General features: G+C 51.0%; 1 protein-coding gene across 1 annotated transcript; it reads left to right on the top strand.

Moving 5' to 3' along the window:
• LOC112873197 lies at nucleotides 1-4308 on the top strand. The gene is made up of 4 exons (XM_025936214.1): nucleotides 1-375; nucleotides 464-811; nucleotides 3198-3530; nucleotides 3643-4308. Exons 1-4 carry the CDS (start codon nucleotides 1-3, stop codon nucleotides 4027-4029), a joined length of 1443 nt encoding a protein of 480 aa, XP_025791999.1. The 3' UTR covers nucleotides 4030-4308.
• Nucleotides 4309-19287: the final 14979 nt, after the last annotated feature.

Below are 19287 nucleotides of genomic sequence, written 5' to 3'. Positions count from 1 at the left end.
ATGGCAGGTGGTGGAGGCGATGAGCTGAAGCTTCTGAGCACCTGGTTCAGCCCGTTCGGGTCCAGGGTGAAGCTCGCGCTCCACCTCAAGGGCCTGCGCTACGAGTACGTGGAGGAGGACCTCACGAACAAGAGCCGGCTCCTCCTCGAGAGCAACCCCGTGCACAAGAAGGTGCCCGTGCTCTTCCACGGCGGCAAGGCGCTCTGCGAGTCCATGGTCATCGTGGACTACATCGAGGAGGCCTTTCCTGATGCCGGGACGCCGCTCCTCCCCGCCTACCCCTACGAACGCGCCGTCGCTCGCTTCTGGGTCGCCTTCATCGAGAACAAGGTCTTGCATTGCATTCATCTACTGTTTGGATCGATACATGCACATGTTACTCGCGATTCCATCGACAATGCAGGTTCAAGCGTTTGTTTAATTTTTTTTTTGTGTGTGTGATGTGTTTGTGTGGCGCGTGCAGTTCGTGGCGCCGTGGAGCCAGCTCTTCGAAGGAGCCAAGTCTCGCAGCGAGAAGGCCGAAGGGTTGAAGCAGATTCTCGAGGCGAGGATGGCCATGGAGGGCGCGCTGGAGGAGTGCGCCGCGTCGAAGGGGAAGCCCTTCTTCGGCGGTGACGGCGTCGGGTGCGTCGACATCGCGCTGGGCGGCCTGCTCGTGTGGGTGCGCGCATCCGAGGTGCTGTTCGGCGTCAAGTTCTTCGACGCCGCCACGACCCCGCGCCTGTCGGCGTGGGCGGAGCGCTTCGCCGCGCTTGACGCGGCCAAGGCGGCCCTGCCAGACTTCGGCAGGGTGCTCGAGTACGCCATGAGGGTGCGGGGCCCGGCGGCAGGCGCTGTGGCGGCGAGCAACTGAACCAACGGGTCTTGAGCTCGTTCAAGACCACATAACTGATTATAAAAGCCACATATATCCTTGTGTTCTACCTTTTTTTTATTTCGTTGTGTTCTTCGGTTGCACCGTGTGCATGAGCTTGCAGTCATTGTGGTATATGTATGGTTGATGTAGTCGTCGTTTTTCCATTTCTAGGCTTTCATGTACTCCATTTTAAAAAGTATGGTTTCCATGCTGCTTTTGTTCGCGGTATGTTAATCAATAATTTATAGATGTTTGTATGATAAATAATGGTGGCACAATACATACTCCTACTACATATGTGATAGCAAATATTTCTCGAGTGTTGTTGTGAAATGGAGGGGGTTATTGTTATTCTTCATAACCTTTTATCAAGAGGCCGAGGGTTTCCTAGTGCAGTTTGGACATTACTAAGGAAATAAATTAGCAACCAATATTAACTAAAATAACTACCGTTCCCAACCACGTTCGTTAACAACCTTGCTGGTTGCCGCCATCACTTGCATTGGTTTGCTCTTCTGTTCCTCCTGTGTCGGCTCTACAAATTATCTGTATATCGGTAAACATATTTCCTATACCATTGGCGGATCTGTTGGCAAATACTCGTACACGGATCGGATTGTCACTCGGCAAATAGGGTCCAGATATTTGGCCCACCCACATGCAAAAGTTACCAAGGCCTAGCACTATGAAATCCTAGCCTCTCCAGATTCACCGACTGGCACCCACGCTCTTTCTCTTTCCAAATCAGCGCCGCTCCCTACCAAAACGCCATCGTGTCTGGCCCTCTACCAAAACGCTGTTGTGCACGCGTGCCCCCTCCGCCAAAAGGCTGCCTTAGTTGACCTAATTTTTAAGGATAAGCCAACAACCACAAATTATCTCATACTCCCTCCATCCCAAATTAAATCAATTTATAATAAATCTCGGGCGGTTTAGTGAGAAGGAGAAAAGACCTAGTTGTCCTTCATTAAAAAGTTGTGTTTAATTACCATATCTAACAACTAAAGTGATCATTGGTTGAATGGAGAGCAAATTAAATGTTGTTGCACCTTAACATTGCATATTAACTGGCACGTGTGAATACGTGGAGTAAAAGAGGGAGCTAGGTGTAGAAGTTGATTTAATTTGGGATAAAAATTTTAGCTAGAGGTTAATTTAATTTGAGGCAGAGGGAGAACTTCTCTCGAAGTTCACATAACTCCACCATTATCTGCTAATTCACATCATTAGAACATAATGTGATTGCCTAGTACAGATTATCGGCAAATAATAAAACAAACAAATAAAATAAATAGCAACAAATTCATATACCAAGGCCATGATATTACAGTAGTTTAACTCATAATTATTACCAACGAATTGCACAAATAATAAAAACACATTCAATTTGAATATGAAAGCATATATACTAGTGGTTCATACAATTTTTTGTATCACTACTAATTATTTGGTCTCATCTTCTTCATAATTTATGTATCTTATGTTATAATAAAACTAAATGCTCGTCATGTCATAATATGAATAAAAAAATCATTGGAAAATAATAATGAACCTGGAGCGTTTTCCCGAAATACAGGACCACTATTCTTGTGAAATTAGAATATTTCTTGTAAAAATATTTTTTTCGTAGATCTTGTACATTTTTCTCGTGAAATTGGGCCTGACCCTTGTTCATCTTCATGAAAAATGTTACACTTCGTAGAAAAAAAATATTTTTGAAGGAAAATATCATCTAAACATAATTAAGGCGCAATCCAAAGTTAATTTAAACGCTCGGTTGCGGAACTATGTCTCATTTAATTTTCATTTTTTTTTGTCACGTGGAAATTTTGATTTGTGATGTATTCTTCTAGTAGCATGCACGACTTATAACAGCGCCCTTTGTTCGTTGCGTTGGGGCGGTGGCCATGGCGTAAGCTGACTGACTTTGCTACTTCCTTTTTACCATTCTCCCTCGCAGAAATCCTCCGACGCGTGCACCGTTAGAACTTAAAACTGGCTACGAAATCCGAGAGCCCGTACGTCCAAGTCCATGTGCCCTACGGCCTACCGCCCTACATTCCGCGAGCCGCTGACCCAGGCGACATGCGTAAAGCAAACTGAACCTTGTTGTGCGATTCGTGTAGCTCCTGGATTTTGACTCAACCACTCGTGAATTTATTGTTTACTTTCTTCCCTACACTTGTCCTCCGTTGACCCGAACCACTCCTGCATCCAACGACGGAGTAACCAACGCCAGAAGCTCTATACATACCACTGTTTCTTCCATCTTCTTTGTCCAGCAATCACACGGCAAGGGGGAACAAACGAAAACTTAGCACGCGACTAGCGAGCTCTGCAGGAAACTATGGCAGGTGGAGGCGATGAGCTGAAACTTCTGAGCACCTGGTTCAGCCCGTTCGGGTCCCGGGTGAAGCTCGCGCTCCACCTCAAGGGCCTGCGCTACGAGTACGTGGAGGAGGACCTCACGAACAAGAGCCAGCTCCTCCTCGAGAGCAACCCCGTGCACAAGAAGGTCCCCGTGCTCTTCCACGGCGGCAGGGCGCTCTGCGAGTCCGTGGTCATCGTGGACTACATCGAGGAGGCCTTCGCCGGCGCCGGACCGCCGCTCCTCCCCGCCGACCCCTACGAACGCGCCGTCGCTCGCTTTTGGGTCGCCTTCATCGAGACCAAGGTTGGTGTTGGTCACCTCAGCGTCCTTTATTCCGTGTCCTGCGCCATTAATTGAACTGATGCGCAACTGAGCGTTCGTTCGTGTATGCGTGTGCGTGGTTGATCGAGAGCAGCTGGTGGAGCCGTGGTTCCGGATGCTCGACGGCACCAGGACGCGCGCGGAGATGACGGAGGGGGTGAAGCAGATGCTGGCGGCGGTGGCGGTCCTGGAGAGCGCGCTGGGGCACTGCGCCAAGGGGAGGCCCTTCTTCGGCGGCGACAGCGTCGGGTACGTGGACGTCGCACTGGGCGGCCTGCTCGTGTGGGTGCGCGCGTCCGAGGTACTGCTCGGCGTGAGGTTCCTCGACGCCGCCAGGACCCCGCTCCTCGCGGCCTGGGCCGAGCGCTTCGCCTCGCTCGGCGCGGCCAGGGCGGCCCTGCCGGACTTCGGCAGGGTGGTCGAGCACGCCAAGATGCGGCGGGGCGCCGCGGCAGGCGCTTTGGCGGCGGACAAGAACTGAATGCGTGCACGGTGCGTCGGCCGTCGACCGCAAGCTCGTGTTCTATGGTGCGTGCGGTGTGTTATTAATAAGTACGGGTGAGGGATGATCGATGTACACGTCTTCTGGCTTTCTACGCTTTCATGTCATGTGTTTTAGTAATAAGAATATCGCAGGGGCTATCCTTCGCATGCGCGAAGAATGGCTAATCTTATGGCGATTGATTCTAGCCATCGAATCGTCATCCGACGGCTCACGAGAAGTCATGAAGCTCCTGCGGCACGACCTGTTTACTCTTTCTACAATGCCACCAGCTACCCCTCGTTCCAGCCGCCAAGGCCCATGCCCACCACCCGCCACCGCGCAGACCGCCAATCCTACTTGCCTCCACGGTCGCCGCCGTTGGGCATCGTATCGCGCTCGTAACCGCCGCCACATTTCTAGCAGATCTTCTCCGGAGCCTCTTCCAAACCGGAGCCACTTGACAAGTAGGAGTTGTCAGTTGTGGGCTTGTGGCAAAATTAAATAAAAGTCGATCTAATTTTCCTTTAAGGAAAGCGAACTAACTGGGCCATGGCTTGCCGTTGCAGGAATCCAACTAAGGCCCCGTTTGGACTGATTTTGGGAATCCAAAATTTAGAAACCGGTGCGCTTCAAACTGTGGCAGATTCTGCTGAAGATTTTGGAAGTTAGATTGTGGGATTCTAAAATCCCAGAAGCCGAAGCGGAGCTGCTTCCAGCAGCTAATGCATTGCTAAATTACCTTTTTATATGTCTATTTCGGAGAAATTACAAGAATCTACCACTCTCGCATACCCATCTATCTTCCATCCTCATCCGCAAGCGACAGCTCCGTCTCTCGGTCTCTCTCCGCGTGCCACTCTCCCAGGCGTCCGGCCGAAGCCAGCTCTCCCCGCCTGTCCCTGCCCTGCTCGTCCCCGCCGCGGCAGCCTAGGCGGACAGCGGCGCTGCCGCTCCTACTGCTGGCGGCCAGAAGGCCCGCTCGGCCGCCGGCACCCCCGCTCCCCGCCGCGGCCAGCCAGCCAGCTCGCCCGGGCGGCCATCCCTGGCCAGGCAGCCGTTCTCGGCCAGGCCACGCCCATCCGCGCCAGGGCAGCCGCCTATCCCCACTGGAGTTCGTCGCAGCTCCCGGCCCCTCCCCGCCCAGGCCGTTGCCGCTCATCCCCGCCGGTCGTCCTCGCCCAGCAACAGCCGATGCGAGAAGTGTTGCATTTTGTGGTAAAAGAAAATAGCACGGGTATAGAAGAAATGTACAGACAGACATCCGTGAAATCAGCTAGTAGAATCTGGATACCCAAACAACACAAACTAGCTAGATTTTATCTAGAATCTAGATTTTCAAAATCTATACAAAATCTTAGATTCTCAAAAATTAAAATCTAATTCAAACGGGGCCTAAGAATAGCCCAGGAGTATCACTAATACCATTTTGGCTCATTTTATCACGAATAAACTCGCCGGCCACCAAAAGTCCAAAACCCACAGCGGCCAACAGCGTCACAGGTCTCTACTCTCTACACTCGACACACAGCATGATAGCAGGCTAGTGTGGCAGAACCAACCTGAATTATACCGGCTCAAGTACGCGAGTCCATTCCTGAGGGCTCCAACGTGCTTCAAACGGTATAATCCCTTGGCCTGTCGGGTAACGTCCCGATAAACCACCGAACACAGGATGTTACCTCACACGAAGGTGAGTCCAGAGATACAATCACCATCATATTTTACATCACAGGGAAATTATTTTACAAAAGTTTCCACAAGTAATACAAAGTTCCACACTTAGCAAAGTTATTACAAAGTTTGCAGAAACAGCAAAGGTTCAAACTAGGAGTCATTATTACAAACCAGTTGTAAAGTTTAAGTTCTAGCAGTGGAATTTAAAGTACGATAACTATACTCGTCGCCAATAAGGACGTCATGCTAAGCCATGGCATAACATCACTCGTTATGATCAGGGTTGACCGGGGACGGGTCCCACTCCACGGACCAACCATCAGGCAAAGCATAAGGCCAAGGCATGGGGTAAGTAGGGTCTTCAGAGATATTACCTGAAATAACACATATAGCAAGGCTGAGTACTCTAATACTCAGCAAGACTTACCCGGTATTGGGTATACTTAGCCCATAATGTCAGACCCGGGGCCACGGGGCTGTGTACATTAAGGAGTCCGTATTGGACTAGGGGATAGGACATGTCCTGTACCTCATTTATGTTGTATTCTACTCGCATGCGGAGTAGAACTAGTCGATACAGAAGGAAACTACTCGAGTTGTATTCCTAAGCTAGTATCAGGCTAGGATTCATGTAACCCTGTCCCCCGGATATATAAGGGCGGGCAGGGACCCCTTTCAAAACATAAGATCACCAGATCAACACCAAGGCAATACAAACCATCATACAGGACGTAGGGCATTACGCATATTGCGGCCTGAACCTGTCTAAATCTTGTGTTGTCTGCACCTTCGAGTTCCTGATCTCGGCGCATCCCAACCTAAAACCTACCACCTTGGGTATACCCCTTGGTGGGCAGCCGGATAAAACCCGACAGCTGGCGCGCCAGGTAGGGGGGCGCATCAGAGGTCCGCTGGAGAACTCGATGGCGATTTTCAAGTTCCCCAGTCCCGTGCTCCCTGAGGGCACAACCTTTGTTTTTGGCTCGTGGGTTTGCGTTGCTAACGGCGCAGGCGGTTTCCGTCGGCACACCGTCGACGACACCTTCAAGCTAAAAACACTTGCCGCAAGGCTCGACGACTTTGTCGATAATCTCGACGAGTTGCAGTTTTCTGACTCTGCCAGGGAAACCGAGGCAGCGTCTGTCTCTACTGTTCCTTTTTCCACGTTGGAAAAGGACTTGGACTCTTTGCTCCAGGCTGGAGGCTCCGAGGCCACCGCATGTCGGGAGGCTGAGGACCACCTGGCCGCTTGCGGGCTGATGATCACCACCACCTCCGAAGGACGAATTGTTCATTGGAGGGGGATGAACTTGTCCGACCCACTCGGACGTGAAGACCGATTGGTAGCCCATCTGGAGCCTTTGCCTTTTCAGGAGGGCAGGGCGTTGGCTGCCATATCCGAGGGCTCGACTGAGCTAGTCGAAGCCCCTTCCGAAGAACTCGCAACTCGCCAAGTCCTGATGGCGGAAGGAGGGGACGACGACGCCCTCATCCCCATTGGCGCACTTGACGGCATATCGGAAGATGAAGACACCGCAGAAGCCGAGAACGAGAACGACGCCGAGCGCGACGCGCGACGTGCAAGGAACAGAGCTCGTGCGGTTCGCAGAAGGCGCGCCAACGAGCGCATACGTTCTGCACAGCGCGAACTCGACGCCGAATTCGCCGCGGCAGATGAACGTGGTTTCAGGACTCCTGTGGCCAACATTGCTCGGGTAACAGCACTACTCGAGCGAAGCAACGACCCCAACGTCCGACAAGCACTCATCTACGCCCAACGGGCGTGGGTCCAGTTGGACCAGCAGGCTCCGGCATCGCTCGTCAGGGACGAACACGTCGGAGACAGCCGAAGCCAGGCCCCAAGTCGAACAACGGGTCGTCGCCCGAGACCCCAACGCAGCAACAACAATGATGGCGTGGGTGGAAGCCAGATCACCGGTGGGAGGCGACAGCCACCTCCGGCAAACAACCCGAGGCAGCCCAATCCTCCACGTCACCAACCTGATCTTCGTCAGAAGATCAATGAGGGGCGCGATGCCCGGTCAGTCCTCGACTCAAGGCGACGGGAGCGCGAGGTAGTCGAGCGAGACGAGGCTGACTGCAGCGATCGTTTCCCCACGTTCACTGCGAGATTCAACAACTACAAGTACCCGGAGGGTTTCAAGCCAATTGGCATTACCAAGTATGACGGCAAGCAGGCCCCCAACAATGGCTCCGCTGTTATTCCACTGCTGTTGAGGTGGCTGGTGGCTCCAACACTACCAAAGTCGTCTACTTTCCGATAGCTTTGGAGCCAGCACCGTTAACTTGGCTGGAAAGCCTCCCCAATGATTCCGTCGACTCCTGGGAAGGGCTTAAGAAGGTTTTCATCGACAACTTCCAGGGGGCGATAACTCGAGCAGGCACACGGCATGACCTTGCTCAGTGCAAGCAGGAGCGTAATGAACTCCTCCGATCCTACACCCGTCGTTTCTTTGATGTACGGGCAACCATCGCCAACATCTCGGAGGAGGACATCATTGACTGTTTCTACAACGGCCTCACAGACCCAGGTATATATCGTGATTTTGGGCGTAACAGGCCGAAAACAGTTGCAGGATTACGTGACATGATGCACGACTGGTCCGAACAAGAAGAAAAGATGCGCGAGAGGTTCCCAAGACGCACCGACCTCAACCAGAAGCGCAACAACGACAACCGGGCTGGCAAAGGCCAGCAGGACTTTTCGGGTTCATCCCGAAAACGCAAGCCAGACGACCTTGTCGCGGCTGTGGAACGTCCTTCGCGTGGCAAGAAGTCGACCACGCAGGAGCAGTTTGAAAAGCTTCTGCAGAAGAAGTGCCCGTGGTGTGTCAACTCTAAACACGCAGCGATCGACTATTTTCAGCTCAAGCGTACCTTCGGCTCTCCTGGAAACAGCAAGAAAAACAAGTCGATGGGCAGAGAGCCCAAAGACGAGGAACAGGAGGATAAATCAGAGACGCCCAAGTTCCAGGATGCCTCCAAAACCGTCAATGTCATCTTTGCTGGTGACGGAGATTTTTGCTCCAGGCGAGAACAAAAGTTGCTGCTACGAGAAATTCTATCAGTTGAACCGGCGGTACCACGACCGCTCCGATGGTCGGAGGTCCCCATATCATTTTCCCGTGACGACCAATGGACCAGCTTTTCCGAGCCTGGGAAGTTCCCACTGGTGCTGGATCCCGTGGTCGCAGAAGTCAAGCTTACTCGGGTTCTTATCGATGGCGGGAGTGGACTCAATCTTATCTTCGCTAGCACGCTGAAGAAGATGGGCCTGGACCTTACCAACAAGCTCACTCCGAGCAAAGCTCCTTTTTACGGTATTGTCCCTGGCAATGCCGCGCACCCGCTTGGAACAGTCGTTCTCCCAGTCACTTTTGGGACGAGGGAGAACTATCGTACCGAGTTCATCAAGTTCGAGGTGGCCAGCTTTGAATCTTCTTATCATGCTATACTGGGAAGGCCGGCGCTCGCCAAATTCATGGCGGTGCCACATTATGTCTACTTACTTCTCAAGATGCCAGGACGCAGCGGCGTGCTCACGCTCCGGGGCGACTTGAAGAAGTCTTATGATTGCAACCAAGAAGCCATCCAGTTTGCATCGACTTCCCGCGTGCCAGATGCTTCCGACGAAGTACTCGTGGCCGCACAGCAACTCTCTCAAGCTGAGCTGGACATCCCGACGAAGAAGGCGAGTAAATCGGACGTCAAGTCGACGGGCGAGGTGGCTCTCAAGACGATCCAGCTCCAAGAAGGCGATTCATCTAAGACTGCCATCATCAGCACGGGCTTGGGTGACAAATAGGAACTCGCGCTCGTCAGTTTCCTGCGGGCTAACCGAGACATATTCGCATGGAAGCCATCGGATATGCCAGGGGTGCCCAAGGAGCTGATCGAGCATAGTCTTAATGTGTACCCACAGGCTGTACCAAAGAAGCAACGACTTCGTCGTTTTGCCCCCGATAAACGGGAGGCTGTTAAACGGGAAATAGCTAAACTCCTCGCGGCTGGATTCATTAAAGAAGTAATCCACCCAGAGTGGGTTGCTAACACCGTCCTTGTATTAAAAAAGAACAAAGAATGGAGAATGTGTGTCGACTATACCGATCTCAACAAGCATTGCCCAAAGGATCACTTTGGGCTCCCTCGCATCGATCAGGTAGTCGACTCAACTGCAGGTTGCGTATTGTTATGTTTCCTTGATTGTTACTCAGGTTACCAACAGATCGCTCTCAAGGAAGAAGACCAGATCAAGACCGCGTTCATCACCCCGTTTGGGACTTATGCCTACAAGACAATGTCTTTCGGGTTGAAGAACGCTGGCGCCACCTATCAGCGGGCAATTCAGATGTGCTTTGCTGATCAGCTACACCGGAACGTAGAGGCCTACGTGGACGACGTGGTTGTGAAAACTCGAAGTCCCGAGGGCCTCATCACGGATCTGGAGGAAACTTTCGCCAGCCTAAGAAAGTACCGATGGAAGCTTAATCCGACTAAGTGCGTTTTTGGTGTTCCGTCAGGAAAACTGCTCGGGTTCATAGTCAGTAACCGGGGCATTGAGGCCAACCCTGAAAAGATTACCGCCATCACTGATATGGAGGCACCTGCCACAATCAAAGATGTACAAAAACTTACAGGGTGCATGGCAGCTCTCAACAAATTCATCTCCCGGCTCGGGGAGAGAGGATTACCTTTTTTCAAACTCTTAAAGCGTCAGGAAAAGTTTCACTGGACAGAGGAAGCCGAGCGGGCTCTGCAGGATCTCAAGCAACACCTACAGTCGCCCCCAATCCTCACGGCTCCATTACCGGGTGAGACCCTTTTACTTTATATTGCGGCAACTACCCACGTTATTAGCAGTGCTATTGTTGTCGAGCGCTCCGAGGAAGGCCATGCTTTCGGCGTGCAGCGGCCCGTATACTTTGTCAGTGAAGTACTCTCGGAGTCTAAGGTGCGCTACCCGGCGGTCCAAAAGCTTCTCTATGGCATATTGATTACTTCGAGGAAATTACGCCATTACTTTGAAGAGTACCAGATCGTCGTGATCACAGACTACCCGCTGGCGGATATCCTACACAACCAAGACGCCACGGGTCGTATTTCAAAATGGGCAGTGGAACTGGGGGCTTTGTCGATCGACTTCAAGCCACGAACTGCAATCAAGTCCCAAGCTCTAGTCGACTTCATGGCTGAGTGGAGGGAAAATCAAGTCTCAACTCCAATTGACAAGCCAGAGCATTGGACCATGTACTTTGACGGTTCTCTCAAGCTCGATGGCGGCGGCGGTAGAGTTTTATTCGTTTCCCCGAGAGGCGAACAACTCGAATACGTCCTCCAAATTCTCTGGGAGGTATCCAACAATGAAGCCGAGTATGAAGCGTTACTTCACGGGCTCCGTTTGGCGATATCACTAGGGATTAAGCGACTACTTGTATATGGCGATTCACTCTTGGTCGTTCAGCAAGTCAACAAAGAGTGGGACTGCAACAAGGTGACCATGGAAGCTTATGTACAAGAAATACGCAAGCTAGAAAACAAATTTTCTGGCCTAGAAATTCACCATGTGCTGCGGGAACACAATGTTGCTGCCGATGCCTTATCCAAGCTGGGATCAACCCGAGCTCCAGTCCCGGCAGGGGTATTTGTTCAGGAGCTGACGCACCCGTCCATCAGCTCTTCACCACCGGTTTCCACCGCCACTGGCTCCGTACAACCAGAACGGGAGGTACTGTTGGTCGGTGAGGACTGGAGAGGACCTTTCATCGACTTCATCCGAGATCTCGTCTTACCGACCGGGATGGACCCCAAAAGCGCTGCTGCCGCTCGCCTCATGCGACGGAGCAAGGGGTTTGTCCTAGTCGAAGACAAACTTTATCGACGCGGCGCACGATCTGGAGTACTCATGAAGTGCGTCACAACAGAAGAAGGCCTGGACATTTTGCGAGAGATACACGAGGGCGAGTGCGGTAATCATGCAGCATCACGCACACTAGTAGGCAAAGCGTTTCGGGCCGGCTTCTGGTGGCCCACCGCCGTGTCTGACGCAGAGGACCTGGTACGAAGATGTCTGAATTGTCAGTTCTTTGGCAAGCAAATTCATGTCCCGGCCCACACTCTCATCACTATACCGCCTTCCTGGCCGTTCGCTTGCTGGAGCCTCGACATGATTGGGCCATTCACAACAGCGCCAGGAGGTTTTACTCATGTTCTGGTGGCTGTCGACAAGTTCACCAAATGGATCGAGTTCAAACCAATCGCCAAGCTCACTCCTGACAGGGTGGTTGACTTCATCTCCGACATCTTGCATCGGTTCGGCTTCCCCAACACTATCATCACCGATTTGGGTTCAAATTTCACGGCCAACCAGTTCTGGGAATTCTGTGAAAACTCGTCCATCGAGGTCAAGTACGTTTCGGTGGCACACCCAAGGGCAAACGGGCAAGTCGAGCGGGCAAATAGCTTGATCATTGATGGTCTCAAGAAGAGACTCTACGATGCCAATAGCAAGAAGGGCGGGAAGTGGATTCACGAGTTGCCACATGTCATCTGGGGGCTCAGGACTCAACCTTCCAAGGCCACAGGGCAGACCCCGTTCTTCCTTGTCTACGGCTCCGAGGCGATTCTTCCAGCAGATATCATGTGGAAATCCCCAAGGGTCGAGATGTATAAAGAAGGCGAGGCGGACGAAGCACGACAGCTGGAGTTGGACTCTGTTGAAGAGGCTCGATGCTCTGCTCTCGTTCAGTCAGCCCGTTACCTACAGGGAATCCGGCGATATCATGACCGCAACATTAAGGAAAGGTCATTTAGCATTGGCGACCTCGTCCTTCGTCGCGTTCAGGATGAGTCGGGTTTGCACAAGCTTAACTCAAGATGGGAAGGACCGTTCATCGTCAAGAGGGTTACAAGACCGGGATCTTATCAACTTCGGCACCCCGATGGTCAGGATGTACCCAACTCGTGGAACATCCAGCACCTGCGACGGTTCTACCCCTAAGCAGACCCGTGTCCAATTTCTGTATGCGTCAATGGCCAGTTTTACTTTTCTGGGTCGATTTGGCGGCTTTGTGCCACACAACCCGAAATGTAAATTCTTGAATACAACGGTGGCGGCTGTTGGCCACGCTTCAATTTTATATAAAATCGACTACTTGCCAGCGGCACATGGGTCGTCGCGATGCTAATCGCGTTTCTTTCAAACTGGTTACGCCCGTCTGGTTCGGGTTCTATCTAACTCGTTTGGCTACCCCTGCGGTGGTCACACCTAAGGGTAGTTTTCGACTGTTTGCCATGAGCATCCTAGTCATCGCGCCACAGACTGCGCGTTCCGGGTCCGAGTGGATCCTTTTTGGCAGGATCTTATCTAGCTCACCCGATGAGCTCTCGCGAAGGGCTAAATCGACTACTCTTTGAGTTGCTGCACTCAGAGGTAGCACGCCTATGCTTCAAAGCAGATGGGGCTTTTAGTCTGCACATAAGGCTACAAAGGAACAAAGGTGGTTTCTTATATTACAAAAGTCTTAAGTACTAACGGTTCAATCCTGGACCATATTTCCTACAATTTTTTCAGCCACAGGCCGAACCTCTAGCAAATACTCGCGGAAGTTTTTATCAGAACAATCTGCAGCTGCACCCTCCGCGAGTACTTCTAGCCGCGCCTTTGGCCAGAAGGACTTTACAAGGCCTAGGGCATGGCCCACGTAAGATGTGGCAGCCTCGGTGACGAAATTGAGGATCTTTTGTGGCGCCCCGCGAAGACGATCAAGAAGTGGTTGCCCATCTTCCGCACCGTCTTCCTGGGGATCCACCATCTCTATGAGTTCTTGAGCTGCCACCTTCAACTCATCGAGTTCCTTCTGGCGCTGCTCTTTTTCCTCGCCCAGAGTCTTGATCTGCTGGAGGCAGTCGACTAGTTGCTTCTCTGTGTCGGCCATCACCTTCCGCAGACCCTCGACTTCATCTGCGCGGCGATATAGCATGTTCTTCAAATCAGTAAGCAATTCCTCCTTATAATTTAATAGCTGCTTAAGTTCTGCGATGATAAGCAGGTTTCAGATCATGAAGTTATCGACTACGGGTATGACTCCGAGAATTGAGTTCAACATACCTTGATGGGTTTTCCGCTGTTCCTTGAGTCGGCCTTGGAGCTTGATGATATTCCGCTCGAAGCTGGCTCGCTCCTGTAGCAGCTCGTCAATACGCTTGGTGGACTCTTCCAGTTTCGTTGCAGTTTTCTGGTTCATGTCCTACATGTTTTTGGGCGTTAGAGGATATCGATTTCATCATACAGTTACCAATGGTCTAGTCAAGACTCACCAGAGCAAATGAGTCGATCGCCTTGATCATTTGGCGCAGGTGGCTCAGATCATCCCCTGGGCGGTGCACCTCTTGGAGTATATTGGTGTTTTCCCCTACAGGGGTCGGCAACTCGGGTGCCTCGCAAGAAGCACCTGCACCTTTCACAGTTGACGGTTGCGAGGTCCCTGCAAAGGACAAGTGTTAATATAGCAATGCTTGTGACACAAGGCAGTGGGATCGTTTACCTGCACCGTCGGCGGGAGCGGCAGTGGTAGCCTCGACTTGCTCATTGCCGGGGGCTTCGGGTTCTGTGTGCTGGAGCTCGGGTAGTGGTGAATCAAGCATGATTACATCTGCCCTCCCTGCTGGCTCCTGCGCGTCGGGCTGCCCAGACGACCGCTCGGGGGCTGGTGGCGCCAACTCGAGTTCTGGCGTCACCTCAGCTGTTGATCTGCTTACGACAAAGCACAACATTTTTACTGTGATCTTTACACATGGCTAAGGGCAAGGTCCAAGGCATTACTTACATCTGGGATCGCGTCATTGTCGGCTTCCTCAACATCAGCTTCAAGGGTTTCTTCGCCATTGTGCTCGTGGCTGGAGGTGCAGGCGTGCCAGTTGATGCGGCTGGCAGCGCCGGCGTAGCAACGGCTGCGGCCTTTTCTGGTGGTGTCAGGGCCGCCTCAGTCGAGGGCACGACTTCTCTTGAGGCAGGGCCCGACACGGCGATCGTTACCTCATCGGCATGAGACGGTGCTGGGTTTATTCCATCGGCTTCTGTAGGTCTGGCATCCGGAGCCTCACTTCCGGTGGCGGGCGTTTCAGCTACCCTTTGATGCTGGGGGCTGGGCAATGAAGACGATGGACTGCAAAACAGAATTGTCATCAGTGTTCTGCACAACAACTCGACAGTTTTTTTTTAGTTCGTCAAACACTTACCCGGCAAGGTCAGTGGCGCTGGCTTTGCGTTTCCTCATATCTCGACGTCGCCGGGGAACGAGAGGTGCGTCGTCCGACCAGTCCACGGATGATCCGGAGGAGTCGTCGGCTTGCACCCTCTCCCCAGCCGCCCGGCTGCCCGTGGCTGATTCGCTGCCAACAGTTTGTTCTTTCTGTGCTTTGGCGGCACTGGGCAGCGTATGGTAAGGCCGGGGCAGATCGGGGTGTGGCGGGTAACTCCGATATAATGCTGATGACTCCTGTATTCAGACAAATCGACAATCAGTTAGTATCAACTCTTCAGATTAAGGGAAGAAGTCGAGAAGTCGAACACTTACTGCTGGTGGTCGATTCTGGGCTGTAAATCCCGCTGGAACATACGGGACGGCATCCACATCCAGCAGAATTCGCTTAACACGAACAAGCGCAGCATCATCTCCAAGCTCTTCTGCGCACATACGGGATGGGTCTTCAGTACCCATGTACTCGAATCCTAAGGTGTGGCGCTGTTGGATGGGTTGAATTCGACGTTTGAAGAATGATAACATCACAGACGCCCCGGTTACCCCCATCTCTTTGTGTGCGGCAATCAACTCAAGTAGCTCTTTTACTTGGTCCATCTCGGCTTCACTGGGCTCCAATGTCCACTCGCTGCGTTGAACAGGAGGCCTGCCGGACCGCACAGGGAGTTGGGGGGCATGGTTCGTAATGTAGAACCATTGGTGTTTCCACCCCGGGACATTGGAAGGAAATTTGTAAGAAATGTATTTGTCACTAGCGTGTTGCCTAAGCTGGATTCCAGCACCCCCAATTGTAGAAGGATTTTTTGAGGTGGGTTGGGGCTTCATGCGGAAAAGATAGCGGAAAAGCGCCCAATGGGGCTCAATTCCGAGGAAGGCTTCACAAAAATGGATGAAGATGGAGATATGGCAGATCGAGTTGGGGTTGAGGTGTTGCAGCTCAATCCCATAGAAATAGAGAAGACCGCGGAAGAATGAGCAAGTGGGAGGGCGAATCCCCGTTCAGAAAAAGAGCAGAAAGAAACAATCTCATCGACGCTTTCCATGGGGAAGGGATCACGAATAGGAAGGCGCCAATTAATGAGATCCCTCTCTTGAAGCAGACCTCCCAGCACTAAACTTGCAAGATTTTGGCGAGAGCACTTAATAATTGACCATTCGCTGGTCGCCGCCTGCGCTTCCTTCAAGTCTTTTTGGTTGATCTTCTTCGGCGCCATTTCCACCCCTTTTCCGCCACGAGTTGTTCGCACAATGCTCGGGGGCTACAGTGGTGGGCTCGAAGTTTTTCGACTATGCAGGGCGGCGAGAGGGCGACGGTAGGACAAGCCCTAGTTGGGGTTTTGTTTTTTCTGGTGGCGGCGTTCGATCTGAAGGCACAGGAAAAACCCTAATTGATTGCGGGGTTAAAAAACCAGTGCTCAGGCAGTGGTTTACTATGTGAAAGGTGAAGCGTCGCGCAATGGGATTAATTGGACACGGGTAGTTTTTTGGTGGATTTTTCGGCCGGTACTTGATTAACCATTTTTTCAGGGTTAATTGTCCCGAAAAAAGAGGTTTTTTGAGTTTCGATTTCAATTTCTGCCAATTACATCCTCTTAGATTATATTTTACCAGACGGGAACATTTTTGCCACGACCTTTGGGATCCTTTTTTCCAAAAGATTTGGATTCAAGGCTCGGGGGCTGTGGGACACGTGGCGTCAACTACTTATTTTTCGAAAGTACTCGAAGGTTAAGAGGAAAAGAAGACTCAAGACTAATTTGACCCTCAGCCTGATTCTTTGATTCAACCTAAGGCTCGGGGGCTACTCCATATGGAGTGCGATTATTCATCGCACCCCATGTAAAAAAAAGGGGAATTCGGGGCAGGAGCACCTCATAGCTTCGATGCAGTCAAAAGAGTACTCGAATTGCAGTTTCAAGACGGAGCTTCGAAAGAAGTCGAAGATGGTTTCGGAAGTACTCGAAGAGTCTGCAGTGCTCAGCTACGAAGAGCTCGGGGGCTTGTCAGACCCGGGGCCACGGGGCTGTGTACATTAAGGAGTCCGTATTGGACTAGGGGATAGGACATGTCCTGTACCTCATTTATGTTGTATTCTACTCGCATGCGGAGTAGAACTAGTCGATACAGAAGGAAACTACTCGAGTTGTATTCCTAAGCTAGTATCAGGCTAGGATTCATGTAACCCTGTCCCCCCGGATATATAAGGGCGGGCAGGGACCCCTTTCAAAACATAAGATCACCAGATCAACACCAAGGCAATACAAACCATCATACAGGACGTAGGGCATTACGCATATTGCGGCCTGAACCTGTCTAAATCTTGTGTTGTCTGCACCTTCGAGTTCCTGATCTCGGCGCATCCCAACCTAAAACCTACCACCTTGGGTATACCCCTTGGTGGGCAGCCGGATAAACCCGACACATAACTAGACCATGCAGGCTTTGCAAAAGGTTCAAGGTTGAGCTTTTGCTGAAAAGCAACAAAGAGTAGGTCCTTATTTTATATTTTAGCTTTCAAGTTCTAATTCTTTTAACCATTCTAGGTAAGCACCTATAGCTACTCAAGCAAGGTAGAGTCTTTAAAGCATACATCAGCATTACTTATGAACAACATTTCTCTTGTTACTCTATGTGGCAAAAGAGTTAAGCAGTCTCAATCTTCGTGAGAAGCGGACGATTCTGAATCGAATTTCAAACTTTGCAAGGTAAACCTAACTCACACGCTTGAAACACCAACAGGTCGTTCCGAAGCAACCATTTGCCTTTCATTCCGGGTCGTGAAACAATGCCACCACAAGCGACTGCTGGACCATACGCACATCCAATGTGCAGGACATACGTCTGTAGCGCGACTACATGACCGTATTCCTGTCTGCTCTGCAGAACGTATTCTCACAGTCGGTGCGTGAACATAAATAAAAGTCGAGTGGTGGGAGACGATCCACTTGCCGGGCCGATTGGTTACTAGGCTTACCGCTTACCATATTTCGCGGCATGTGGCTAGTACTTTCAAACGCTTAACTGCCACTACCACACACTGCGACCTTATCCAAATTCATCAACACAGACGGGGTATCACTTCCTTCCATGAATTTTACACATAACCCCGTCCGTCATCCTTATAGTGATTGCAGGAATGAAGATAATCAATTCCTATATCGCGCGAGTGACAGGAAATCACTCGACTTCTACCGGTCCTATTAGCATAGCACTAGTCGGACTCAGATTCTAATGTTCAGTACATTGGTTCCTAGAGATATGCATCTAGGGTTTCATTACAATTCCTAGACTTAATGCATAAATATAGATAATACGTAAGGTTGCAGTGTAAAGAAAGTAATGGGATATGTACGGGGCTTGCCTCTACTGGTGGGGCTGGAGTCAGGGATGTTAGTATTATTATCTTCCGAACTTTGGTTCGGGGCTTCAGATAATCCCTTGTGACGTTCCTTTGGTCTTTAGAAAATCCTCTGCAGACTCCTAGGAGATCTTGTAGGTACCGCTTGCGAAATAGTCGTATCTACATGCAATGCAACATTACATTCAAAGTGTGCACATAAAACTATTTTACCTTACGATAAAATTGCAATCCAACACTCATTTAACATACTACTCATATAACGATCAAAAGATCAGAAACTAACTTGGGTAGAGCTTTAGTTGGACAACTGATTAAAATTGGCTATTTGTTAAAGGTTACAACAGAGTCTATTGGAAACACAGGGTTCAGTCGATGGAATCGGCAAAGGAGGGAGCTGTCTACTTTGCCTTAGGAAATCGGCTGATTTCCGTTTAAAAGAGAAATCAGCAGGAGTGGTCTCTGGGTATGATCAAAGGGGATTACCGATTGGGGTTTACCTGAGGTCAAACCGGTTGATATGGAGGGGAACGTTGAGGTACAGTACTTCAAGGATAGAAAAGGAAGGATCTTGCCGATTGGATTAGCAACATGTTTTTGGTCTATCCGATTGGATGTCTATTGTGCTAGCCGATTGGCCAAAGCTGTATCGGCCGTGCTTAATAAAGACTCTTATTGTGGTAACTTGCCGATCTGCGGTGGTGTGCTTCGGCAGGGGCAGCCGATATGTCATCTAACCGGATGTCTAGCTGATCCTGGCGTGCATCGGCTTAGTCGATTTGTGTTTTTAGCAAACTAGTCGATCTGTGACATCGGCACGCTAGTCGATCAGTGTATGCAACTATCAATATTGGAAGTCGCCGATTGTGTAACAACTGCTCGACTCGTGTAGCATGCAACTATTTGATTGCGTATTGGTAAACTAGTCGAGATTGTGAACAT

This window comes from Panicum hallii, chromosome 9, assembly GCF_002211085.1.
Source record: "Panicum hallii strain FIL2 chromosome 9, PHallii_v3.1, whole genome shotgun sequence".
NCBI classification, from domain to species: domain Eukaryota; kingdom Viridiplantae; phylum Streptophyta; class Magnoliopsida; order Poales; family Poaceae; genus Panicum; species Panicum hallii.
The sequence above is the reverse complement of the archived record's forward strand: the minus strand, read 5'-3'. Positions and strand labels throughout refer to the sequence as shown.

What these genes read in the sequence shown, in the direction of transcription:
- LOC112873197 (XM_025936214.1), top strand. Translation starts at nt 1, where the DNA reads ATGGCAGGTGGTGGAGGCGATGAGCTGAAGCTTCTGAGCACCTGGTTC. An exon ending in TTGGATCGATACATGCACAT is followed by an intron (nt 376 to 463) that starts GTTACTCGCGAT and finishes TGGCGCGTGCAG; the next exon opens with TTCGTGGCGCCGTGGAGCCA. An exon ending in TGCTCGAGTACGCCATGAGG is followed by an intron (nt 812 to 3,197) that starts GTGCGGGGCCCG and finishes CGAGCTCTGCAG; the next exon opens with GAAACTATGGCAGGTGGAGG.